Source organism: Panthera uncia, chromosome F1 (assembly GCF_023721935.1).
Source record: "Panthera uncia isolate 11264 chromosome F1, Puncia_PCG_1.0, whole genome shotgun sequence".
Taxonomy (NCBI): Eukaryota; Metazoa; Chordata; class Mammalia; order Carnivora; family Felidae; genus Panthera; species Panthera uncia.
This window is the reverse complement of record NC_064813.1, coordinates 13,134,366-13,161,289: the sequence shown is the minus strand read 5'-3', so window position 1 is coordinate 13,161,289 and position 26,924 is coordinate 13,134,366. Positions and strand designations below refer to the sequence as shown.

General features: G+C 39.4%; 1 protein-coding gene across 1 annotated transcript; it reads right to left on the bottom strand.

The window, feature by feature from the left end:
• Nucleotides 1–1,333: 1,333 nt before the first annotated feature.
• Nucleotides 1,334–24,976, bottom strand: FMO3 (flavin containing dimethylaniline monoxygenase 3). The gene is made up of 9 exons (XM_049633925.1): nt 24,935–24,976; nt 23,871–24,008; nt 15,600–15,788; nt 11,826–11,988; nt 11,355–11,497; nt 7,899–8,098; nt 4,917–5,272; nt 2,389–2,461; nt 1,334–1,679 (listed from the first exon to the last, which is right to left on the bottom strand). The coding sequence occupies exons 2-9, from the start codon at nt 24,000–24,002 to the stop codon at nt 1,334–1,336; spliced, it is 1,602 nt and encodes a 533-aa protein (XP_049489882.1). The 5' UTR covers nt 24,003–24,008; nt 24,935–24,976.
• Nucleotides 24,977–26,924: the final 1,948 nt, after the last annotated feature.

Here is a 26,924-nt window from a genome sequence, read left to right as displayed (position 1 = left end):
TCTATGTATCTATCTATCATCTATCAATCATCTATTATCTATCTATCTATCTATCATCTATCTATCAATCATCTATTATCTATCTATCTATCATCTATCTATCTGTCTATCAATCATCTATTATCTATCTATAATCTATAATCTATAATCTATCTATAATCTATAATGTATAATCTATCTATCTATCTATCATCTATCTATCTAACATATATCTACTATCTTGCCATTCCACTGGCCTCAGAAGTGAACATGTAGTAAGAAATAGGTGGTGTAACCACCTATAGAGGCCTCTGGTAACTGATGACACTGCCAGATTATTTTATCCACTCTATAATGTCAAACTTAAAACTTTTAACTATTAAAATTTTAACTATGAAATCTAATAATACTTTTAAAAATAAAACTTTAACATTTAGTTATTTATTTTTGAGAGAAAAAGCATGAGTGGGGGAGGGGCAGAGAGAGAGGGGGACACAGAATCCAAAGCAGGCTCCAGGCTCCCAGCTGTCAGCACACAGCCCGAAGCAGGGCTCGAACTCACAAACCATGAAATCATGACCTGAGCTGAAGTCATATGCTTAACCAACCAAGCCACCCAGATGCCCCTAAAAAGCAAAACTTTAGATTTATGCTGATACTCCAGAAGCTCATGTTATAAAGGCAGTATTAAATTTTTGTCATGACTTTGGCTAAATATTTGAAGACTTTTCATTCAGCTAACGATATATTTGGTGTTCTACTCCTTGTTGGTATTATTTTGCTGCTATGTTTGTGTCCTTGTTGAGAATATAAATATGATGAGTTACTTCTTGTTAATTTTCATTATAAACCAGGTCTCCATGCTATGGAGGCCCAGGAACAGGACATATTGCCTAGAGGATCTGGCATAACACAAAAATAGAATTAATAGCCAAATTCCCTACTTGAGCCTCCTGCAAATGGTTTGTAGAGGTGGCCTGAGAATATTACAACTACTCTGCTGAATTTGCTTTTTGTTTAGATTTGAAGTATGTATTTTAAACCTTGTGTAAAGGAGGAGAGGAGCTATGTCAAAATGTTTCAGAAGACAATTGAGGTTAGAGATGAAGACCACATTTCTGATTATGAAATGTTAGTGGAACCTAAAAAGAAATGATTAATGCTCTCTTTAGGTCATGGCATGATTCTTAAAGAGGCTTATTTAAAAGCCTAGAAATAGTACTGCTTTACTGACTAATGCCTGCTGAATAGGGAAGTAGGAGGTGTGAAATTCTTAATTTTTAAATAGAAAAGTTCCCCCCCCCCGCCCCGCCCCAGGTATTCTCAGTAACTTTCAACATCTTGGGGAGAATAATCATTGGATCCAAGCCAGGAAAATAGCAACAACCAGAATGGGAAGAGCAAGAAGCCTGACCCAACGGCAAAGCAAGCAAGGCTTCAGGGGAGTTCCAACCGCTCTCGTCTTCATGGGTTTCAGGGTCCGGTCCCACTGGGTCAGGATGGCCTTCCTGGCTCCTGGCCACTTCCCTGGGCCCACCAGCCTAAACTGGTATGGGCTGCAAGGGCCAAAGAAAACCTCCACAGCCAATTTGGGATCTGTGAGAAACAGCCACGGGATGTTGGGCTTTGCCCCAATGAAGGAGGCAAGCTCATCCATGTAATTAATATAATCTGTCTGCATGGTGTTGCTGGTGCCAAACCTAGAGGTGGGAGAGGAAACAGGACTGTGGATACTGAAGCTCTATGTAGGACATCTCACAGGAACAAGAACAGGGGAAAATGCCTCACAGCTTTTTATCAGAGGGAATCAATGTCAATCCCTTGTGTTGGTAAGGGGACCTTGCTCATTTATTCTGTGCTTTGGTAGCTTTCCAAGAGATTTGCATACCGACCTCAACTGGACATTTCCCAAGACTGCACAGCAACTGAAAGGCATTTTTATCCCCGTTCATAAGTGGAAATTGTCTCTTACTCATGAAGTTCACGCATGGCCACTGAGCTAATTAGTGACAGAGATAGGACTAGAGCTCAATTATCCTGACTATTCTCATTTGCTGACTCGGGTTCATTAGAGCCATCCATTTGGAGGGCATCCTCTGTATCTTACAGGATTTATAGACTGGAAAATAGGAGCCCACATTCATGCACTCCCAGACTCCTCTGATTTCTAATCCTTTCTGGGTCTTCTTTCTGTGCTATATTGCAGGAGCCATGGAGGGATGGATTAGGACTGAGTACCATGTCAAGTGCAAAGGAAATCTTCCATAAATACTTGTGGAATGGATGAATTTAGCTCATAGCTGTCATGCTAATGACCTCACCCTGGACCATGTAAGACTAGAGTAGTTCCAAGGATTCACATTTTTTTTTATGGAAACCATAGACCCTCTTTACAATAGATGCTCTTACCATTTGAGCCTTTCCCTCATTTTTTTATCAATATCATTCATCATGTCTGTTATAGAAGGCAAAGTACAAGTTCCTAAAACAAAAGAAAAGATAAAGGGAAAGATATGAAAATAGTTAAATAAGTCTGGCATAAGATCAGCCTGCAACATTTTCTTCTTAATAATGGGTTATGAATCACATCAGTATTTCCATTTTTGGGGGGGTCATTGTCTAGCAAAGTAAAATCCTGAGCCAATCAACAGGCAGTCATTTTGAGACAAATACACAAGTCATTTCCAGTCTTCTCAGAATTGAGATGTCACATGATTAAAAACCAAGAGCCATATAGCATTTTATCTTTGTATCTTTGCTGTTAAACAAGTTAGAAGATGTTTAAAATCAGTTTCAAGGATTATATTCTAGTCTCTCAGCAGTATTTTTTAAAGAATGTTATCTAATAGTTTATAGCCAAAGGTAAATTGGCATCTCTTTTTTAAGATATAAGAAAAAAAAACTTCATAGGAAACTATCCTCCTTTGTCAGAAAAAGGAATTTCCAACACATAACATGTAGAATTTAATCAAGCCCCAAGTTTCTCTCTGAAGAGCCAACAGTTCCTAGGTGAGATGGAGGATATGGATTATGCACAAGTCACCAAGAACATGGGCAAGCCCCTAGAGACCAGATCCGAGTTGGGACTGCTCTAGGATTTCAGGCTCATTCTGGAATAGTTAGCACACTTCTCTGAAACCCATACCAAAACATTCTTTTGAGCCCAGAGATACTTCAAATTTAGGGTGGTTTCTTTGGTAATTTTGGGATCACCTTGAACAAGACTAGAATGCCCAGATCTGATTGCTCAGAAACATACCATGATTGCCTAACTTCATGTTCCTGCAAACCTTACAGATAGGGTCACTTGAACAGCCTCTTTAGGTATGGCCTTGTTCCAAAACTTGGAACCTGTTCTGTCCTTGGGCAGAAGGAAGATCAAGAAGGAAGAGCTTCTGCTCAGTAGCCCACCAGCTACTATCATTGCGTTGCCTGTAACTGGCCCCTCTGTCCTGGTACTTGGGTTCCCCCAAATTGAATTATTTGCTTTATCATTCATTTCTCCTTAGGCTGAGTGTTTGCCTTGGATCATTGCCTCCTTTCTTCAGAGCCCAGATTACAACTTATCTTAACAGAATAAGTGTCCTACCCTCTAATGCCAGTCTCCCTGAGCCTTGAACCTTAAGCTTACTTTATTCCTAGTGGGATTTCTTGTCATCACCTTCCTGGCTGCTGCCTCACTGGTGCAACATTCACACTGCAACATATTTCTGCCTTGGATGAAAGAGTGAAGGAAATTTAAAGAGATCACTGATATGCATGACTGCAATGGTGTGGATGACAGCCTGGGGGATGAAAGGTGTCTCAGTATACCTAGTGGAAGGTTCCAACCTCCTGTATAAAAGAACATTTAAATTCCAGCATGTCAAGTAGGACTGGAAGCCTTACATAGGGCTTCGAAGGAAGTAAGCCTGCTAAAATCTCTTTCCAAAAGTTTTATACATCTAGGACCAAACAAACTTTGCACATTCAGTTTCTTTAACCATGGACTTTTGGTTTTATGATTTGAATCTTCGCACGACTGCATTTAAACCTTAGTGGGAATCTGATCCTCGTATCTTCTGCTGGAGGATGCTGACTGCTTTCCATACCTGACCCCAATCAAGTTTGTTGTTGTTATTATTTTTTAATACAGGAACTCAGTATTTCCCTACCTTAGAGACTGGTCATCTACTACATCTAGTACTTTCTGCTTCTAATGATCCATTGCTTGTTCTTATCGGACACACAGCAGGGAAAAAGAACAAAAAAACACTGCCTTTCCAGCAATCATAATTTCTTCCATGAGAGTGAATATTGGAAGCTGGCTGGATATTGGCTTGGAAACATCTCTTATGAACCTTTTAAGCAATGTCATTCTATTGAGTTTTGAAATCATAATTTTATAAAATTGTCATGCATTTAAGACCAAAAGCTCTGGTGTTCTTAAGTTTAATGAAAGTCAACCACTTTAAGGAGTTATAAATCACAAAATACTCCCTGAATAATATCTTGTAATATTGCATATGATAATCCAATGTAATATTTTTTAATTGCCTATAAAATACAATACTAAAAATATAGAATTATAGATTCAAAACCAGATGGGACCTAGAATTTTCCCCTTGTTATTAGGATGATTGTTTTCACAAAGACTCAAAGGCATTTTTATTGGCATCCATCTTCCCCATTGATGACCTTGTTTGTCTACTTACCTTTTTTTTAAAGAAAAAAAAGTTTATTTATTTATTTTTGAGAGAGAGACAGAGACAGAGAGAGAGAGCATGAGCCAGGTAGGGGCAGAGGGAGAGGGAGAGAGAATCCTAAGCAGGCTCCTTTCTGTCAGAACAGAGCCTGACATGGGGGCTGAACTCACGACCATGAGACTGAGACCTGAGCTGATATCAAGAATCGGATGCTCAACCAATTGAGCCACCTAGGCACCACTGTCTACTTACCTTTTACTACTTTTGCTGCCCAGCGAGCTTGCAGGTCAACTGTGGGAATGGCAGCCCCAAGGGACTGGACCAAACCAATTATTCCCAGGGTTGGCTTCTCCAGTGAAGGAGGGAAAATGTCTTTAAACAAGGTGATCTCATTGTTTCTGCTCTTAATGATAGACTCATCAAAGAAGGGGTAGGCATAACCATAGCCTGTTGCAAAAATGACACAGTCGATGGCTTCAAACACTGTCCCATCCTCAAAAATGGCCGAAGTCTCTGTGAATTCTTTGACATTAGGCTTAATGGACACTGTGCCACACAGAATGCAGGCTGGGAGCTCATCGTTAAACACAGGTTCTTTCCTCAGGGTTCTGTATGGAAAATAGAGACAGCCACTAGAACGGTAATATTTCCTCTTTGTTTTATTGGTCCATAATGATTAATTAATAATCAATTAAGAAGGAAGGAGAAAACTACCCAAGATTTTTTTCTTGTGCCATGGAGTGTCACCAATATGACTGAAGAACGAAACTGAAGTAAGGCAGTGTTGTGAATTAATAAAAGTTGCCTTTTGCCACTCCTTTCTCTATTTCCTGTGATCTTTTCTCTCCCACAGAGCTCCAGATCTCAGAATTAATCACCTGAGCCCTATCCCCTGTGAAAGCTTTGTCAGGAAAGATCCTAAATCAGAGTCCGGGGGTATTTGGATTTTTTTCTTCACTTCTTATTAGCTGTGAACCTTGATCAAATGAAAGTTTCTTAATTTATCTTGCTTCATCTTTCTCATCTGGAGCAGCAGTAACTGTTATGCCCACCTCGGGTCATTGGGAGATGGAAATAAGACAAAGATCCTAGCCGGGTTTCTAATAGAGGGTGAGGTATGAGCCTCCTGCTCTTGTCAAGGCCACCAAGATCCTCAAACTGCCAGATCCAATGATCCATTGTCACTTGTCATCTTACTCAACTTATCAGCGGCGTTGGACACAGTTGATGGTTTCCTCCTTCTTGAAACACTGCCTTCATTTTGCTTCCAGGTCATCACTCTCTCAAGTCCCTTCTTATCCACCTGCTATTCTTTATTAGTGTCTCCCACTGAACTCTCCTCTTCCTGACCTCTCTCTGAACAATGACATGCCCCAGGACTCAGCCTTCAGACCTTTTGTCTTCTTCATCTACATTCACCTTTCAAGAGATGTCATCTGGCTTCATTTCTTAAAGTACTATCTATACTCTGGTGAATCTGCATTTTTAACTTATGGTTTGAGTCTTTCTTGTCTTGTGTATCACAAGCCTGCTCAACATTCTTCTACAATGATGACTCACAATGACTCATAGGCCTTTCAATTTTGAGATGTTTCAAACTAAACTTTGCTTCTCCCACGGTCTTCCACATCCCATAAAAACTGTCAACTCCACCCTCGCATCCTTGCTCAGTTCAAGAGTTTGGAATACATCTCCGAACTCTTTTCTTGTTCTCACATCTGTTAGCCAACCTAACAGAAAATCCTATTTGGGTTTACCTTTAAAGTATATCCCAAATCTGACCATTTCTGAGCACTTGCTGCTAACAAGCCTAGTCTAAGCCACCAGCCTCTGTCATCTGGGTTTTTGACAATAGCTTCTTAACTAGTCTTTTTGCTTCCTTCCTTGACCTACCTCTATACACTGAATGATGACCACAGGTCCAGAGTGATTTCTTCAAATTAACTTGGATCTTGTCAGATGCTTGTTATGGCTTCCCATTGCATTTAGAGTAGAAGCCAGTGTCCTTACAATGGCTTACAAGGTGCAATGCCATCTGGCCATTTTGATGTCTTTTGGTTTTATCTCCTACTACTCTTACTCTCCCCATCCTCTTTTCCCCATGGAGAGAAGTCCATTGAACACGCCAGTTTGTTGAACATGGCAGTCATGGCCCTGAAGAGGCAATGCCCTAACTGTTTCCTCTGGAATACTTTCCCCCAGACACTCCCCTGGCTCAGTTCCTCAGCTCCTTCAGGGATTTACTTAAAAGTCCCCTCCTCAGTGAGGCCTCCTCTGGGAATGCTGGCAGCTCTCCCCATCACCTCTGCCTTCTTTGTTCTTTTCTTCATAGTACACATCAGCATATGGTCTTCTGCTATCTGTCTCCTGTCTGTTTCCCACTGCCAGAAGGTAAGCTCGTGAAGACAGGGATTTTGAGTGTCTTTTCACAACTACAGTCACGGAGCTCAATATAGGACCTGACACACAATAAACCCTTAATAAATATTTGTTGAATAAGTTAACTTTGATGTAAACAGTTTATAATTTGGATTTTTCACTCCATGTCAAGGTAATTTCTTATGTGCCTGAGGGTTATATCTAGGGGGATATGATAGGGAAGAGTGAGGAGGAGGCTGAAGAAGCAGACATTGTGACCACATTGCAGTGGGAGGACTCTGTTAAGGGTGGGTGATGAGAGTGCAGCACAGGGAAAGACTTGCTTTGCTTAACTGAACTTTTCCATGAAGTGAGAGGCAGGAGAGCAAGGTGGCTGAGAGCGAGAAGCTCTGGAGTCAGCAGATCTGGGCTCATTTTGAATACTGCTTCTGCCTTCTGCCTATGGGACTTTGGCAAAGTTAGTAACTATATTGAACCTCAGTTTCTCATCTTTAAAATGGGAATTATAATAGAGATGTAGTAATTGTTGTGAGGATAAAATGAGATAATGCACGTGAGAGCCTTGCTGGGCTGCATTAAGTGCTTAAAACATGTCAAATATTATCGTTACTCTAGGGACTAATTCTCTAGGGACTCTAGGGACGTGTATAACTTTCCAGCTGTGCAAATATGGGAGGGAGGATTGTGAAATGGGAAATAATTCCAAATGTTTGCAGTTCTTCATCCTCTGAAATGTGAGACATGATTGCTTCACTAATATTATTTTGGTTGGTTTGGGAGTTACAACAACACACATTGTGAATTGTTGACACTGAAATGCAAGTAACAGGCATATCATATTTAACTCTGCTTTACCCATTTAAAGGCATCAAACCATAGTTCTCGTGCTTGAATTTTGCATTCATTTTCTTCTTGTACCACCAGTCAGAGATGGCTTTTGGCAAGTTGTTCTTGAGGAAGGTTTCAAATCGATTGACAAACACCATGTCCCATGGATAACCATCATCCCAGACCCGGCTTATCACCCAGGAGCCACTTCTGGAACTGATGATGACCTTAAAAAAACAGCAATTTTTAACCATTAGAGCAGTGACTGTTTGTAGTGGGTATTGTGGTGTGTCCCTCGGGTCTGAGGGGAGTTGGGGAGTTGTCACAGCAGCTAGTGTGAGTGTTGTCTCATGGCTTTCGGCTGTCAGCCCTCTTTGAGAATTGCTTTGGTTGAAAAGAGGGCCTCACCCAAAGTCTTATGCCCTTTCTGTATTTCTTGCCTTCAGTGACTGTTTGATACCTGGTCTCTCATCCCAACTGGGGACAAGTCAGAAGTGTAGCTTTGGAGTAGTGTAAAGGGAAGTATCCTTCCTTTGGCTCTCTCATTTCCCAAGTAAATTTCCTGCGTCTTGTCTACATCTCAGGACCAACCACCCTGTCATCTCCTCTGATGGAGGTGCCCAATACCTAAATTCTCATCCCATTTCCTCTAGTGCTTACCTGGTAACCATTGTCTACAACCAAGCAATTATGACCCCTGAATAGGCATTTCGACTTAAAATGCCTTTCCCCATCCTGAAAGAAGGCAGGAAAGACATCTGGCATCTGAAAACCATAGGCTCAAATCTTGGCTCTCCTACTTACTACTAATGTGATTTGTGGCAAATTCCTTTAACTTCTCTAATATTCAGTTTCTTTATTCGTAAGATGGAGATAATAGGTACCCGCCACATCAAATCTGTGGGAGAGCTGATGCAGTGTGCTAGCCATGCAGTACGACCACCATTGCCTGACATGGAGGATGTATTCCTTTCCTCCCCTTCTGTCATGATCATCCCTAATGGTATAGTTTTTCAGGCATTTTTACAGAATTTTCTTTATCGGGGCACCTGGGTGGCTCCGTTGGTTAAGCATCCAATGCGTAAAAAAAATTTTTTTAAGTGTGTGTTCATTTTTGAGAGAGAGACAGAGACAGAGACAGAGTGTGAGTGGCGGAGGGGCAGAGAGAGAGAATCCCAAGCAGGCTCCTCCCTGTCAGCGCAGAACCCGACGGGCGGCTTGATCTCATGAACCATGAGATCGTGACCTGAGCCGAAATTAAGAGTTGGCTGCTTAACTGACCGAGCCACCCAGGCGCCCTGCAAGAACTCCCTTTGCTACCTCATCAACCATATGACTCATAAATATCCTTCTAGGACTGGTGCAGATCTGCCCACTTGGTGAGGCCTCCAGTTCCATGATCAGAGCGGTTAGTTCCTGAATCACCGGGGGCAGCCTTTGTCCTGGTGGCCTCTTGTGCTGTTGTTAGGTTGTTAGGCTTTCCACTTAACTCTTGAGGTTATGTTTAATTTATATCCTATGGAGGTATTATTTTCCCAAGCACATTTGAAGTTCTTGGAGGAGAGGGGACACAAAGTTGACTTCTCTGTGTCTCTATGCTGTCTAGTATGAGCAGGCAAATAGGAGTATATTTTTATGCCATTTATCCTGTCATGACCTCCTTGCTTCACTCATGGCAATACCATCATTTAAAATAGACTTATGTTGAGGATGCTATCACATCAGTAGGCATAGCATCTAGAGAGAAGATTCCTGTCTGTGGGGGCGCCTGGGTGGCTCGGTGGTTGAGTGTCCGACCTTGGCTCAGGTCATGATCTCGCAGTCTGTGAGTTCGAGCCCCGCGTCAGGCTCTGTGCTGACTGCTCAGAGCCTGGAGCCTGCTTCGGATTCTGTGTCTCCCTCTTTCTCTGCCCCTCCCCTGCTCATGCTCTGTCTCTCCCTCTCTGCCAAAAATAAATAAACATTTAAAAAAAAAAGAAAAAGATTCCTGTCTGTGGGCTTCTAGAATCTTTCAAGGCTAGTAGGCAATGTTTGTTCAAACTCCTTCCCATGACCTTATGGGCCCTGTATCACCTCTACTCCATCTCCTCTCCAACCTCTCCTCCTACCATTCTTTTCCAGACCCACTGAGCTGCAGCAAAGGGGTCTTTCCTCAGTTTCTTGAGACTCTAAGCTTCTTCCTACTTCAAGACCTTCTTCCTGGAATCCTCTTCTTTTTTTTTTTTTTTTTATGTGAAATTTATTGTCAGATTGGTTTCCATACAACACCCAGTGCTCATCCCAACAGGTGCCCTCCTCAATGCCCATCACCCACCTCCCCTCCCTCCCACCCCCCATCAACCCTCAGTTTGTTCTCACTATTTAAGGGTCTCTTATGGTTTGCCTCCTTCCCTCTCTGTAACTTTCTTTTTTTTTCCCCTTCCCCTCCCCCCTGGTCTTCTGTTCCTGGAGTCCTCTTCTGACACTGAGCCCCTTCCTCAACTTTTAGTCCTCAGCTTCAATGTCATCAGCTGAAAAGAGCCTTTCCACTCTTGTCTGAGGCAGCTCACCCTGATTATCCACTCTTAAAGCATGCTTTTTCTTTCTTTACTAGCACTTTTCACAATTTTCAAATTATTTGTGCATTTACTTCTTTAATGTCTGTTTTCCACCCTAGACTCAGTTCTGGGGTGGGTGTCATGCCTGTTTTGTTCACCACTTTCTCTCCAGCACCCAAGCCAGTGCTTGGTTAAGCATTTGTTGAGGCACATAGTAGGCCCTCAACAAATAACTATGGGGATGACTGTATGCATGAATGACTATAGAACTCGGTATTGCTGAAATCATGTTTAAATGCTTTAACTCCTTCGGCGCTTGGGTGGCTCAGGCAGTCAGGCATCTGACTTCGCTCAGGTCATGATCTCATGGTTCATGGGTTGGAGCCCCGCGTCGGGCTCTGTGCTGACAGCTCAGAGTCTGGAGTCTGCTTCAAATTCTGTGTCTCCCTCTCTCTGCCCCTGCCCCCACTGGCACTCTGTCTCTCTTTCAAAAATAAACACTTTTAAAGAATTAAATGCTTTGACTCCTTACCAAAATCGCAAAGTAGATTCTCTTTTTATCTGTTTTATTTATCTTTATGAGAAAACCGACACTTGGAGGGATTGAAGGACTTGACCCAAGAGTATCAGAGTCATGACCTTAACCCTACATCCACACTAGCTTTGGAGGAATTGGTTAGACACCTGTTAGACACCAAACGTCCTGAAGAAGATGACTGTTGAATGACCTCACTCCCTGCTGATGATCTGCCTTTGTCAGACCAAACTATTGAAAACCTCACCTATTGTGGAGGGAAGCTGAAATAAAAGAAACACTACTTAGTCTTCCTGTCAAGAGCCCTGTGCCCTGCTGCTTCCCCCGCCCCCGGTTTCCTAACATGTCTTTCCAGTGATAACTATTTCTGTTCCTTTAAAGATAGTTCCCCGAGTACCTGAGAAACAGTACCTGTTTAGCTGTGCGGCTGAGTTCTGTGGCAATATCACAGCCCGAGTTTCCCAGGCCAATCACCAGGACTCGCTTCCCCTTGAATATTCCTGGTTCCTTATATTCCCGGCTGTGGAAGCATTTGCCTTTAAAAAGTTTTAGTCCTGAGTGAAAAGTGGGAAACATACGAGTCATTTGGTTTCCATTTAAAAATCCGCTATAAAAGGCTTGTAGGTGAATGCAGTCAGAATGATATGGAACTTCAACACTCCAGGAATATTACATATAATAGAAGCATATGTTAATTTAATCATATATATATATATATATACACACATATATACTATATACTATATACATATGTACTATATGTGTGTGTATATATATATATATGTTATATATATATATATATATATATATATATATAAAAAACATGATCAAGATAGTCATTCGTGCCAAATGTATAGATGGCAGCCTAAATTTCACCCTTACCTGGAAAGGACTCTTTTGGTAGGTTGGGGTACACGTGGTGTCCAGAACAAATTAATACAGCATCAAAGATAGTGGATTCTTTTTTACCATCCCTTTCAGTGGTAACATCCCATTGGCCAGTGACTGAGAAATCAGGACGTTTATTTACACTAGATACGAGTGTCTAAAAGAAATAGAGAAAGACTTCTTTTCTATGCTAACAGTTAGATTTGGCACCAACTTGATAGAATAGTATGGAAAAAAATTGTTAACATTGGATTAGGAAAAATACTTAATTCATTCTTTAAGGTACATATTATGAATTTAAAATTCGAGAAAATCAAACATGAAATGGTAAATACATATTTTTGTCCTCACATGGCTTCTTGTGCATAACCAATATGTTCTGCAGACCAGAGTGACTCCCCTCTTGGAGATATGATGTGAATTTAATCACAGCTTACAACTGGCATGTACCGCACATACTGAGTAATCTAGTGGATGATAGTTTTTTGTTTTTTTGTTTTTTTAAAATTTTTTTAACGTTTTTTATTTATTTTTGAGACAGAGAGAGACAGAGCATGAATGGGGGAGAGGCAGAGAGAGAGGGAGACACAGAATCAGAAGCAGGCTCCAGGCTCTGAGCCATCAGCCCAGAGCCCGACGCGGGGCTCAAACTCACAGACCGCGAGATCGTGACCTGAGCTGAAGTCGGACGCTTAACCGACTGAGCCACCCAGGCGCCCCAGGATGATAGTGTTTGTAGTAACAACTACCTCCTAATATACCTCTCCCATTTTATTTTTTAATATCATTGTTGTCTTGGAGTGAAAGATACTGTCTATATTCATAGCATAAGTTCTCAATTTTAGTGTGCACAAGCATTACCTGGAAAGCTTGTCGAAGAACAGACTCCTGGGCCACATTCCTAGGTATTCTGAATTAGTAGGTCTGGCACAGGACATGAAAATTTGATGTTCTGACAAGTTCCCAGGTGATCTTAATGCTATTTGGCCCATACATTGAGTCACACATGATTAGATTATCAATAAATATTTATTCACAGCTGAATGGCTGCCTGTTGGTTGGTATGTTTCCTCTTCAAATTTTTTTTTCAATTCTTCTGGTTACATTGGAAAGAGAATCTCTATTTGATATGAATTGTTCTTTTTTCTTTCTTTTTTTTAAAGTCAGCTCCACATCCACTGTGGGGCTAGAATTCATGACCCTGAGATCAAGAGTTGAATTGTTCTTATCAACTTTATTATGTATAGCATCTCATTCATATTAAACAATATGTCTATCCGCCCTTTCAGCAGGGGAAGGTGGGTGATGGGTATTGAGGGCACCTTTTGGGATGAGCACTGGGTGTTGTATGGAAACCAATTTGACAATAAATTTCATATATTAAAAAAAATAAAAAAAAATTAAAAAAATAAACAATATGTCTACACATATCTGTATAATATCTTTGTTATTTATGAAATATAACAAAACAAGCACTTATAAATTCATGAGGTCTTGCATATCATTTGTTTAGAATAACTCTGGGATTATGAATTTATTTATGGTTCCTTTTTGGGTTATATCTTCTGTTTGTTGCAGCTGGTTTACAGAAATGCAACTGATCTGTATATATTGATCTTATATATTACCACTTTGCCCAATATTATTATATTAATTGCTATTAAACCTAGTAATTCATCTCTAGATTCTTTTGGGTTTTCCATATAGAAAGTCATATCATCTGTGATGAATGCCGATTTTTTCTAGTTGTCATTCCTTTTACTTATTTTTCTTTACTTGCTGTACTGTTTCTTAAATTTCTTAAGAATATTGAAAAGAAGTAGTAATAATAAGAATCCTTGTTTTCTTCTGGATTTTAAAGGCAATGATTCCAACTCTGCACTCTTTAGCACAGCACTGTCCAGTAGCAATATGACACGAACAACTTATGTAATTAAACATTTTCTAGTAGTCACATTAAAATAGAAAAAAATGTACAATTTAATCCAATCTATCTGATGTTTTGTTGTTTTAATAAGTAACCTACATAAACATTGTTAATAGGTATATTATATTCTTTTTCATAATAAGACTTTGATATCCAGGGTGTTATTTTATGCTTCTAGTACATCTCAATTTTGGGCTAGTGATTACTATACTGAACAGTGCAGATTTAAGATGTTTGTATGTTTCCATGGGTCAAGAAAATTCCTTTCTAATCTTAATCTGGTGAAACTTTTTTTCTTTGCTTTTCTCTTTTTCTTTCTTTTATGTAGAAATAGATGTTAAATTTTACTTTTCAGAATTTGGTAAATGTATGGTTTTCTTCCTGTAACAGGGTTTTATACTGAGTTACATGTTTATGTTGCATGATATTAAAATTCTCTGTATCCTTAGCCCAAACTTATCTCAATGAAGATAGTTAATTTTTAAAAATATTTTGCTGAATTCATTTTTGAAGGTTTTTTTTTCCCCACCAATTTTCATGGGGAGCTATGCCTATAATTTTCCTATTTCCTATTAATCTTGTCTGCTTTTGATGTCATGGTTATAATGTCATGGGATAAGTTTGGAAGTCATACTTTATTTTTTAGTCTCTGGAAGAGTTTATAAAATATTGAAATAGTTTGTTCATTGTAAATTTGGAACTACCTATAGAATATTTTTTTAATGGGTAAAATTTTAGTTTCTGAGTCAAAAGAACTCTAAGTTACCAAGGACTATTCAGACTTTCTACTTCTTTTTATGCGAGTTTTGGAAAGTTTAAAATAAAAAAGATTTTAAAATTTAACCAATTTAAACATTATTTGGCAATGCTTTTATAGTTTTCTTGTTATATATTTTTTTCATCTGCATCAATTTTATCCATTGTTTTTGTTTCTAATATTATTTGTTTGTATCTTTGTTCCTTTTTCCTCAAACTGTCAGCTATTTGTTTTTGTTTGTTTATTTTGTTTGTTTTTTTGGCTTTTCGAAGGATGAATTTTCAATCATCATAAGATGTTTTTAAAATTTCATTAAGTTCTCTTTACTACCTTGCTCATTCTATGTCCTTTTGGGCTTATTCTGTTTTTATTTTCCTAATTTCTTTATCTTGTTAGTTTTTCAACTTTCTTATTTTCTAATATAATCATTTAAGCTTATAATTTTCATTAAAGTTTTGGTCTCTATGCTTTCCACAGTGTTGGTATGTAGAATTTAAGTTATCATTCAGATCTAAATATCTTAAAATTTCTATTTTAATTTCTTCTTTGACCCATAAATTGTTTAGAAAAAAAAGGAGTTTTTCATTTATAAATTCACGGCTGTTTTACATTTATGTTTCCCTTTATTGATATCTAAGTTAATGGCATTTTAGTCTAAATGTGGTATGTGGTATTTTGTAAATTTCCAATGTATTCTCTAAATCTGGGGTCAGGGAGGCCACACTCTTAAAAATGTTGACAACCAAGGGGCACCTGCATGGCTCAGTAGGTTAAGAGTCTGACTTCAGCTCAGGTCATGATCTCATGGTTTGAGATGGTCATGATCTCATGGTGAGTTCGAGTCCTGCATCAGGCTCTGTGCTGACAGCTCGGAGCCTGGAGTCTGCTTCAGATTCTGTGTCTCCCTCTCTCTCTGCCCCTCCCCTGCTCATGCTCTGTCTTTCTCTCTCTCAAAAATAAATAAAATTTTTAAAAAAAATGTTGACATCTAAGAAAGATACTGAAAAGAACAAGTAAGAATCTGAAAATAAATATAGAATTCCTCACAGTTATGCCCCGATCTAATCTTTTGATAGCATCTTACCTTAAATTGTATGTATTTCAGGAGGTCCTTTTCCTTGGCAAATACAGTGATATATTCCTGGATCTTGTTGTTGTGCATAAAGTTAGGGAAGTGATCGGGATATGGGAAGTCTGAGAAACACATCATCTCTTTGGAAGAGTTGGAAAAGACAGACTGGTAAATACTGGCCCTGCCTTCCTCTGCATGGTCCTGTAAATGTATAGTTTCAAATGAAAGAGAGTTTGTAAATAGGTACACTTACCATGGTCATGGCCAGTTCCAAATAATTATCACTCCTTTAAGTCACCTTTACCCACAAGTAAATTCAGGAAGATGAGGAATAAATTAACTTTATTTAAACAATTTGACATCAATCAAAGGAACTTAGAATGTGGAGAATATATATTTCTTAACATCTTTTCTAAGGGAAACAAATTTTAAATTTAATTATGTCTTTTTAGGAATATATAACTAGAATCAAAGAAGGAGAATTTCTGATACATTATGATATGCATTAACTTTGAGGACATTATGCTAAGTGAAATGAGTCAGTCACAAAAGGATAAATACTGTATGATTCCACTTATATGAGATATCCAGAGTTATCAAATTCATAAAGACAGAAAGAATAATGGTTGCCTGGGGCTGGGAAGAAGGAAGAATGGGGAGTGATTGTTTAACTGGTACAGAGTTTTAGTTTGGGAAGATTAAAAAAAGTTCTGAACATGGGTGATGGTATGATCGTACAACAATGTGCAAAAACTTAATGCCACAGAACTATGCATATCAAAATACATATCACTTTAACATTTCATGAGATAGTTCTGGTTAATTAGATCATAATATTTTCTCATGTACATAGGGCATAGGAAACTTAGGTTATGTTTATAATAGTGTTTTCAAATGTTTTTAATCACAACCTGTAATTAGTAATATATTTTATATTGCAACACAGCACACACACACACACCCAAACGTTTTATGAATAAATCATATCCAACTACTTGAATTGCATTCTGATATTTTCTAGTCATTCCACTTAGAAATGTAGTTTGATTCATCTTTATTTCATACCACACCAACGGGTCATAGTTTCCAGTTTGAAAAACAGTGGTTTAAAAAAAATGGAAGGGTGATATTTGGAGGATTGTGTAGAAGAAAAGAGAATAGAGGCAGGAAAGAGGTTGATGTAAATCACCTAGGTCTTAAAGTTTATTCTGTGGGCTGAAATTCCAAGATTAATATACCTCAGATAAAATTGAGGGGAACACTGAGGGCAGAGTGGCTTTTGTTTTCACATTTGAAATTTTGGTGAGATTTCACTTAGTTTAAAGGCTCTGCCTGCACCAATCTGATAAGGGGAGGTTGACACAGTAGTTAAGTAGCAGTGATTAGGAAGAGGTAGGATCTTAATTTAGTGCTCTTAAGCCCATTCAGTTTGAACAGAACATAGGAGTTCCCACTTGCTCCCAAAGAGATGCAGAATTTATCTGAGACTCTTAGCAGATAGTCTACCAGAGAGTTGCCATGGAGGGGGCTAAGTGGAATATGAGTAGACAGCTATAGAGTGGACCCTTTGGGTCAGGAACTCAATGGGAAGACTGGACCTCAGGGAGGATCATCTGATGTGCTCATAATAGGCAAGTGGGGTTTAATCAGCAAGGAGGGCCACTGGCCTGACTAAGCTACGAGAGGCCAGTCACCAAGTTCATTAACTACTGTGTTCAATTTAAGATTCCTAAAGGATAAGCATGAATGATAACCAAGCAAAACAGGAACACAAAGAGACTAGAAGGGCCAGAGAACAGTCCCAGGACCTGTGTTTGAATTTGAGAAAGTTTGGCTTTCCTCCGCCCCAAGTCACATAAGTCCTTTTTCTCCATAAGTCCAGATCCAATCTTGGAAAAAGCCAGAGGTTTTGGGTGATCTGAAAGACTGAGTATGATCCAAAAGAGACCTGGAGATTGAGCTATGAAAACTTGGGGTACTCCTTTTGTCTTGGAATGCTTTTATGCTTCTCCCTATGAAATTTTGGATATTTGTTTGTTGTCCTATTTATGCTAGATATAAAAAAGTAACCTGAGCATTAATAGTCTAGTTAATGCTTACGGTCTAGGCTATTAATGAACATTAATAACCTCCACTAGTGCTTATGGATAAAACATGCAAAATATCAAAAACTCCCAAGATGAGAGAAGATCTTCTAGGACAGAGCAAGGGTTTTAGGGTTGGTGATATGCTTCACTCAACAGTCTTACGATTGTTCCCTCAACTTCTAAGTCATGTGGTAGGCAGAATTTTAAGAATGACCTTCATTGTCCCTCATTCCTGTGTAGTCCTCTCCTCTTTGAGTGTGGGTGACACCTATAAATATCTTATCACTCCCATTGACTATGTTGTCATGCGGGCTTCATCTAAACACATAATCTCTTTAAAAGCAGAACATTTTATTTGGCTGGTAGCAGAAGCCAGTTCAGATCATGAAAAGAATTCAGCTTGCTGTTCTTGCCTTTGAAGATGGAAGTAGCCACATACCAAAGAGCCTGAGAGCCTTTAGGGGCTGAGAGGAATCCCCAATTCGTAGCCAGCAAGGAAACAAAGACCTTCGCTTAACATCAGCAAGAACCTGAGTTCAGTCACAAACGTGTATGGACTTGGAAGCAGGTTCTTTTCCAGTGCCTCTAGATAAGAGCCCAGCCGAGTCAACACCTTGGTTTTGGCCTTGTGAAACCTTAAGCTGAGAATCCAGCATACTGTGCTTCTGACCTACATCATTGAGGATAATAAATGGGTGTTGTTTTGAGTTGATGAGTTTGCAGTAATTTGTTACACAGCAATAGAAAGCTAATACAAGGGTAAAGGTGAGGTACTGGAGCAAGCCAATGTTGGGAAACATTAGGTAATGTCACACTAAGGGAGGAGTTTCATAGAATAAAAATAATGCAAACCTTTGAGACAGGCTGGGGGTGCTTTTGCAACTTTGGCTGCCCCAAGATAATCAGTCTTCCTGGAAATGTTTAGCTGGTTGGTCTTCAGTTTTTCTTAGGTTCCCCCAAAGCCCCGATTACTGAGAAAGAAGTTGCAACATCAATTAAATACGTGATTTGTGACTTGCTCTTTTTTTTTTAAACTTAATGATGGATATCTTACTGTTCCCACTCAGTGTTATAAAGTGCATCTCAGAGCTCATGTTTACAGACTGATTATTTTAAGTTGATCAGGTAGAAAGTTCATGAGAACTTTCCAGAGTTCTTATGGCTCCAGAGTCAATAATTGCATATTTAAATATACTAGGGTTTTTTTGAGGGAGTGGTCAACAACGAGCCAAACCCTGCTTATTTATGGAAGTAGATTTGTTCTTTTCTTATTACAAAAGTAATTCAAGCTTCTGATTAAACATGACAGATTATGTAGATACATTTAACTTTTCTTTCACCCAAAACTTTACTAAAAGGACTGTAGAAGTATCAGAGGTCTGAACTCATGGGGGGGGGGGTGGAAAGAGAGAGAGAGAGAGAAAATTAAGAACAAACAAAACCCAGCAATCACATCTTGGAAGATACAATGTAGATGAATGATGACAACTGACTTAAGAAACCTAAGAAAGCCGAAAGCTAAGCCTTGGTCAATTCAAATGGGAACCCAGGTCCAATAATGATATTATAAGACATTCAAGGTAGTCTTTTATTTCACATGTATGATTTCTCAGGGAACCACTGGAGGATGTACTCTACTAAAAGGAGAGAATAAATTAAATAGTAGCACAACAAGGGAAACAGGGTTGCCCAGGTAACGGCAAGGTGGCCTTGATGAGGGAAAGAAGATGGCCAGAGGAACTATCCTTGATAGTTGAGAGAAGAATTAAGCTGATGGACTCGCTGATATGTTTAAACATACTGGAAGGAGAATCATAATTCTGTGGGAGAGCGTGGGCGATGAATTAGACAGTATTTGTAAAATTAAACAAGGGATACAGGTGATTATTAACTCCAGTGAAAACAAAAAGTGTTCAAGAAAGAAAATGTAATCAGAATCCACTAAGTGGCTCAGCAATGACCAATGTTTCCATTATAACAGTATACACATGAAAGTTTGCTTAAACAAAAAGGATCATGAAACTATATGAAGAAGGAGATGAAAAATTTTGTAAATGGGGGTGACTTTTGTTCCACATAATTTAAAGGATTGCTGTTTGTACATAGCATCAAGCCATGACAAATTTTATAGGTGTAGAGGAAGTTACAAGAGATGAGTGAAATGGGCAAAAATGAATATGGTGAAACAGAGAATTTAAATTTAGGCTAAAAGAGGCCAGTTATTACTATGAGTAAGAGAAGATCCAGTGTTGCCTGATTTTCTGATTTTTCAAAAGAAGACAGATTTCTAGATTTTTATGTAAAATATTAGATTAAAATCTTAAAAACTGTATAGCTAAAATAAAATAGATCGGCTGCAGTATAAAAGCAGCCAGTTTGCTAACTCTAAAATATATAAAAATGATTGATTTTTTGTCTAGTAATTTTGTGATTTGTAGCTTTTGGTGAGGTTAGAAAGCTGGGTAGTCTCAACACAAGGAGAGACTAAACATTAAAAAAAAATGATCCAGAGTAGAATAAATTCAGGGGAAGTGAACAAAGGGTTGTGTGACCAGAAAAAAAGAGCCTTTATTCATGAAACCTCAGGTCCAAATCCAGACAATTTACTGATGTATTGTTTGGGTATCTCCTGAGACAGAAAGAGATTTCCCCTAGACCTGTGGCCTAGTCCTAAAGTACTTAATTCTCTCAGTGATCAAAACAGGTGAGGGAAAGACGTTACTCTGGCTTGAGAAGGACCTAGGGAAGTGATCCAGGAAACAGCTACAAAAGTTTGATCTGTACCATGATTTTTTCACACTTAACAAATGTTTGGATACCTCTCAAAGGAAGACAAAATGTTGAGAGAATATATAATGCTGACTTTAGAAATTAAAGGTAATGAAAATACAAAATTAAAATGACTTTATGATATAATTCCATAATATGAGTTCAAGGCATACAGCTGTAAGGCTTTTAGTGGTATTTGAGAAACATGGTAAGTGATGCTGTCATCTGCAATGTGGGCCCTCTCACAGAGGTAATTAGGGAACTCTGAATAACCAATGTATTAGTTTCCTGTGTACTGTTATAAATTACCACAAACTCGATGGCTTACAATAGCAGGAATCTATTCTCTCACAATTCTAAAGGCCAGGAGTCAGAAATCAGTATCACTGGGCTGAAATCAAGGTATCCATAGGGCTGTGTTCATTCCAGGGGCTCTAGGGGAGGACTCATTCCTTGCCCCTTCCAGCTTCTGGCAGATGCCAGCTTTCCTTGGCCTTTTCAGGGCCTAGAGGCCACCTGAATTCCTTGGCTAATGGCCCCTTCCTCCATCTTGAAGGTGGAAGTCACAGCATAACATCTTGAAAGCTCTCTTTCTGCCAAGGTGATCACATTACCTTTTCCCTTCTGTCTCTGGGTGTCAAATCTCCTCTGCTTCTTCCTTATCAGCATATATGTTATGGCATTTTCAGCTCACCCAGATAATCCAGAATAATATCACCATCTCAAGATTCTTAACTTAATCATATCTTAGTTTTCCTTATTAGGGACATTTGCAAGTTCCAGGGATTAGGATCTGGTGTCTTTGGGGGCACCATTGTTCACTTGTTCAGCCTACCACAGTCCACTGGCCCATAAAGATTCATATATATCCCACATGCAAAATTCATTCACCCCATCTCATCACCCCAAAGTCTCAATCCATTGCAGCACTAAATCAAGTCCTGAATCTTATCTATATATCATCAGCTCAAAAGTCCCAAATCGCATCATCTAAATTATCTCAATCAGGTATGGATGAGACTCCGGGTATGATCCATCTGCAAAATGCCTTTCCCTCTGTGGACCTGTGAACTAGAAAACAAGTTCTCTTCTACTAACGTACAGCAGTGAAACAGGCATTGGGTACCAGTTATAGATGTTCCCATTCCAAAAAGGAGAGAATGGGAGGAGGAAAGGAGTTACCAGTTCCAATTTTGAAGTCCAGTAGGGTCAACGTTATTGGGTTTCAAGACCTGGGAATAACCCTCTATGTTTCAAGATTCCAACCTCTGGGCCTGCAGTGTCACCCTCTGGGGTTTTCATCTTTTTCTTTTTTTAAAAAAAATTTCTTTTAATGTTTATTTATTTTTGAGACAGAGGGAGACAGAGCGTGAGTAGGGGAGGGGCAGAGAGAGAGGGAGACACAGAATCTGAAATAGGTTCCAGGCTCTGAGCTGTCAGCACAGAGCCAGATGTGGGGCTTGAACCCACAAACCGTGAGATCATGACCTGAGCCGAAGTCGGATGCTTAACCGACTGAGCCACCCAGGTGCCCCCTTTTTTTAAAAAATTTTTTAAATGTTATTTTCATCTTTTTCTTGAAGAGAAACGTATGTTTGCAGCTGAGTAGTTTATCATTCTATGATGGCAGGATAAAATTGTAAAGGCTTTCTTGAGCAGCAAGAGACGTGGCTGCTCTCAAAGGCTGTATCATCAGTGTCTCTCTTTAGCGATGTTTTGCAAAGTAAGTTGGAATACAAGGATTGGTTAAGATTCCTGTAGAAATCCTTCCAGATCAATAGGCCACATGCTGCAATTGTGCAACGCAGTTTACCGAGGGGTTAAGCACTCAGGCTGGAGAGACAGCCAGCTTGAATCAGGATCTTGTCTTTGCCATTTACCAGCCATTTGCCATTTCCTTTCTTTTCTTTCCTTTTTTTAAGCTTCAGATTCATTTATAAAAGGGAAAAACTCATACCTACCTTATAGCGTTATTGCAAAGATTGAATTAAATGGGAAAAAGCATTTGGCATATAGAGTCCTCAATAAAATAGCCCTAAGAGTCAATGGTATGCTAATCTGAAGCCCTGTCAGCACATTTCAGCAACATATATTAGGCGCCACAACGTTATACAAGATTAAGCAGTTTCAATAATTCTTTACAGCCCAGAAAATATCTGTATTAATAAGAATAGTTGTCATATCCTTATAATATTTAAAGAATTGTCATAGACACTGTCTCCTTAAATGCAAACTTTTTTATTGAGGTATAAAATATAATACTAATTTTGCACTTGAGGAGAAAATAGTAGCTTAAAAAGGGTTATTGCTCTTCTTTTTTTTTATTTTTTTATTTTTTTATTTATTTTTTATTTTTTTATTTTTGGGACAGAGAGAGACAGAGCATGAACGGGGGAGGGGCAGAGAGAGAGGGAGACACAGAATCAGAAACAGGCTCCAGGCTCTGAGCCATCAGCCCAGAGCCTGACGCGGGGCTCGAACTCACGGACCGCGAGATCGTGACCTGGCTGAAGTCGGACGCTTAACCGACTGCGCCACCCAGGCGCCCCAGCTCTTCTTAAATTTGCATATATGAATGGTTTATTAGAAGAAGAAGATGAAGAAGAAGACAAAGAAGAAGAAGAAGAAGAAGGAGGAGGAGGAGGAGGAGGGGAAGGAGGAGAAGGAGAAGAAGAAGAAGAAGGAGAAGAAGGAGGAGGAGGAGGAGGAGGAGGAGGAGGAGAAGGAGAAGGAGAAGGAGAAGAAGGAGAAGATAGATGGAGTAAGCTTAGTGAGTGTTCCTAAGTTGGAGACAGTGAAGGAGCTGGGGCACAGGAAGGCCCTCACACCTGCTGTTATGGTTGCTAGGCGACACAGAAAGTGATTTAATGGCTGCATAGAGGCATGTCTGTTGGCAGAGTCCTTATTATGAATGCACAGAGACAAAAGGATATTGAAGAACTTCAAATCAGTGTATCCTTTTCTTGGTTCTCCTATAACTGTCTCATTAATTATACGGTTTTGGCAAAGCCAGAGTTGGCACCTGAAACCTTAAAATCTGTGGTCTGAATCACTAAGTGGAACTTTGGTAACCTCAACAAAAGAATGGGAGCAGTCATTGTTTTTTAAGTGAGGAACTCATGTGATTATATTACATAAATCTAACCAATATTTGCCCTCAGATTTTATTTCTGAGTGGCTCAGTTATTAATGGTTTATCAGGGGTCAATTCTGTACACAGAGATCTTCAAAGCTAGCCCATTATCTCATTTACTTTTGAAGTAAGCAAGAAACTTTTCAACCTGCTTCTGATGCTGTGTTTTGTAGATTCCAACCTAAGAGGGATTCTAACTGCGGGGCAGTTGGTTTGGAGGCCTGTGCTCCAGAATTGTGTTGTCACACACTTCCCACCCCACTTCCTGGTCTGCTTCAGTGATGTCCCACTCACCGAGAATTTCCACAAGCCCCCAATATCTTCACTCTTCTCAAAGCAGGTGGGCTCCAGTCCTTCTTCCAGACAGCTTCTGATGGTGGCCAAGCCACTGACACCAGCTCCGATGATGGCCACTCTCCTTCCCATGGTTGCCTATGCAAAGACCCAGGGAACATTTCTAGCAACAGTATTGCTGAAACTTTTTTTTTTTTTTTTTTTGAATCACTCTTTGGCCTAATAAGAACCTTTGTTTTGCGCTAAGAAAGCAATATTAAAAAAAATAGATCAGAACCTTTTTAAGTAATCTAACTACATTTTGCATTTCTCTCTGATTTTTAAAGACAATGTTTTGTTCCAAAAAAAGCGCTTTGCTTTTAGTCAACTCCTCAAAATTAAGAGACTGATGGTGTAGTATATGTATTTATCCTTTTTGCTTTTACACTTTTGTCATTGATTTTCTACTAGAGACAGTGAACATGAGAAAGATAAGGAGATTCACAACTAAAACACATATGCACACATCAATACCCACAAACATGTATGTATATATGAATGAAGAAACAAATATGCACGTGTATGTGCACATGCACACACATTAATTTCTTTCTACTTTGACATAAGACTGAATGAGGAAGAAAATCAGGGCATATTTATATTTTAATATGCCAGGCAGTCACCTCATTCCCCCCTACAATGTTCTTCACCTTCTCAATTAAAAAAAAAAGTCTGGTCTCTTATCTAATGACAACTTCCTTCCATTAACTGCCACCCCAAACCTCCATTCTCTTTTTTAAAAATTAGATTTCCTAATCTTTTCCTGATTCTGACACTATCTTTAGGTCTTACTATTACTTCTATTTTTTTTTCTTTTTAGACAAAATCACATAGGTATGCAGTGACATAGACTTGAATGACAAGAATCATGATTCTTAATTCTTAGGAAAAAAAGATCTAACAAATTAGATGTCATTCTCATTCTGCCCACATTTGTTATGAACTATAGATTCCCTTCTCCATTTACCCATCCCTCCCACCTCCCTCTCTGCCCATTATAATATCTTCCTTTTCCCCTTTTCTACCTTTTTCTTTATCTTCCCTTCTCCTCTATGTTTCAGTCCTGTCCCAGGTGTCTGGGCAGTTTGGAAGGAAAAATGTTTTCCCTGAACTAGCACTCCATGGAAGCTATTGGCAAATGGGAGGAACTGCTTTTATTTATTTAATTTTTTTTTATTTGGGGGGAGGAACTGCTTTTAAAGAGGAACTCACTTAATGGCCCTCTTACCAATTCCCTGGGTGGGCTGGGCTCTGCCCAGTCTCCTGGCCACCTGGCACCTGCTTTCCCTTTAGTCAAGGTAAATATAATCCACCGCTTACACTCCTGGATACTCTGCTGGGAGTCAGACACTTTTTCCCAGGTGACTGCAGTTTTCTGCTCTTATTGTGTTTACCTTATTTTACTCGGTCCTAATTTTAGTGGGGGGGGGGTATCTCATAGTAGCGCCCCCTAACACTGTAGAAACCTAGCTGCTTAATTGAGATATCCCAGCAGTGAAAATGGGTGTTCTCTGCTCCTTCCTCCCGTTCTCTCTTTTGACCTTTGTGGTCAAAGGCTTGGATTTCACAAATTTGTATTTCTTTGATTCTGGGACAGTGTGCCATCCTGGAAAAGATCAAGTTTAATAAATTGATCCATTACTACCAGGTAAAATTATATTGGCTAGGACCAAGCAAGCTAACTCCCACTCATGAAATACAGCGAAATTGCTAAAAATTGGTTCCCCATCGAGCATTTTCTTACATCAACTAAAATTATGACGCCTCAATTATTCTACCCAGGTAATCCCTTAATTGAGCAGGTGATACTTAGCAGAAACTGGCATATATCTAATTTTTTGAGGAGCTGCTTTTTTATGTCTTTTGAAGATGGTAGCAGTGCTCATCTGTAAAGTAAACGTGGTTAACTGGACGGAGAGACTTCAGATCTTCATTCTGTCTCTTACAGCTGTTTGGCTTTGAGCAAGTCATTTAACCTCTCTAATTCTTGGTTTCTTCATTAATGAAATAGGGATACTTCACTACTACCATCTGTATTGCTCGGTTGTTGCAAGGATTACAGTATATTTATGTATATATATATTTATAGATGTATATATATTTGTACATATACACATATGTGACATGTAGTTAGCAATTACTAAATGGTAAATGTGGATTGTTGGTAAGTTTTTTTTTCTTTAAATCATGGGGTTCACTCAATTTTTTAGGGCTACAGTTCAGACCACGTGGTTTTATCTCATTTCTCATACAGCTCTTTTCAGTTTTCATGCCACATAAACTATAGTGCAAGAAAAGACTGTGGATCTCTTTCTCAGGAACGTTCCTGTAGCCTTATTCATCTAAGGAAGGGCGGGACACACCCAATTCCACCTTGGCCTCTGATGTTGTTTTCTTTCTCCAGGAGGTGAAAAAGGCCACCCTTCCCCTCTCTGCCCTTCGCAGGAGTGTATATTCTGTCGGTGGAGGACACGTTTATTGCCCCCTGTCTCTCCTGGGCATCTCATCCTAGCTCTTCTTGCTTCATTGCCCCCTTTTTTCCAAACCTTTAATGCTGTTTCCTTCCTGTTCTCTGGAACGGGGCCAGCTAGAGAGAATATTTGATAGAGCAATTTAGCTCAGGGTGTGGCACTCCATAGAGGGATGCATATTGGGTATGTCCCCAGTTTACTCTTAATTCCTGGCTCCATTCCCAATGCACTAGCTTTGACGGCTGTTCTAGACCCACAGTTTCAGGTTTCCAGGTGGCAGTTTGAATGTGAGTGCTTCAGTGAAGAGGATTGACAACCGAGATTTCCTGAAGGAATGTTCGAGTTAAGCACTGAGACTACCAGCTCACCGTCTTTTCTCTATTTCCTGACTTGTTCAGTCTCCTTAACTGCATAGAGATGTTCATTTTGTATGTACCCAGGGGGATTCAGTGCCTGCTTTCCTCACATAAGGTCTAGAGTTGGGGCTGACAAACTTTATCTGCGAGGGGCCAGATAGCAGATGTTTTAGCTTTGTGAACCATAC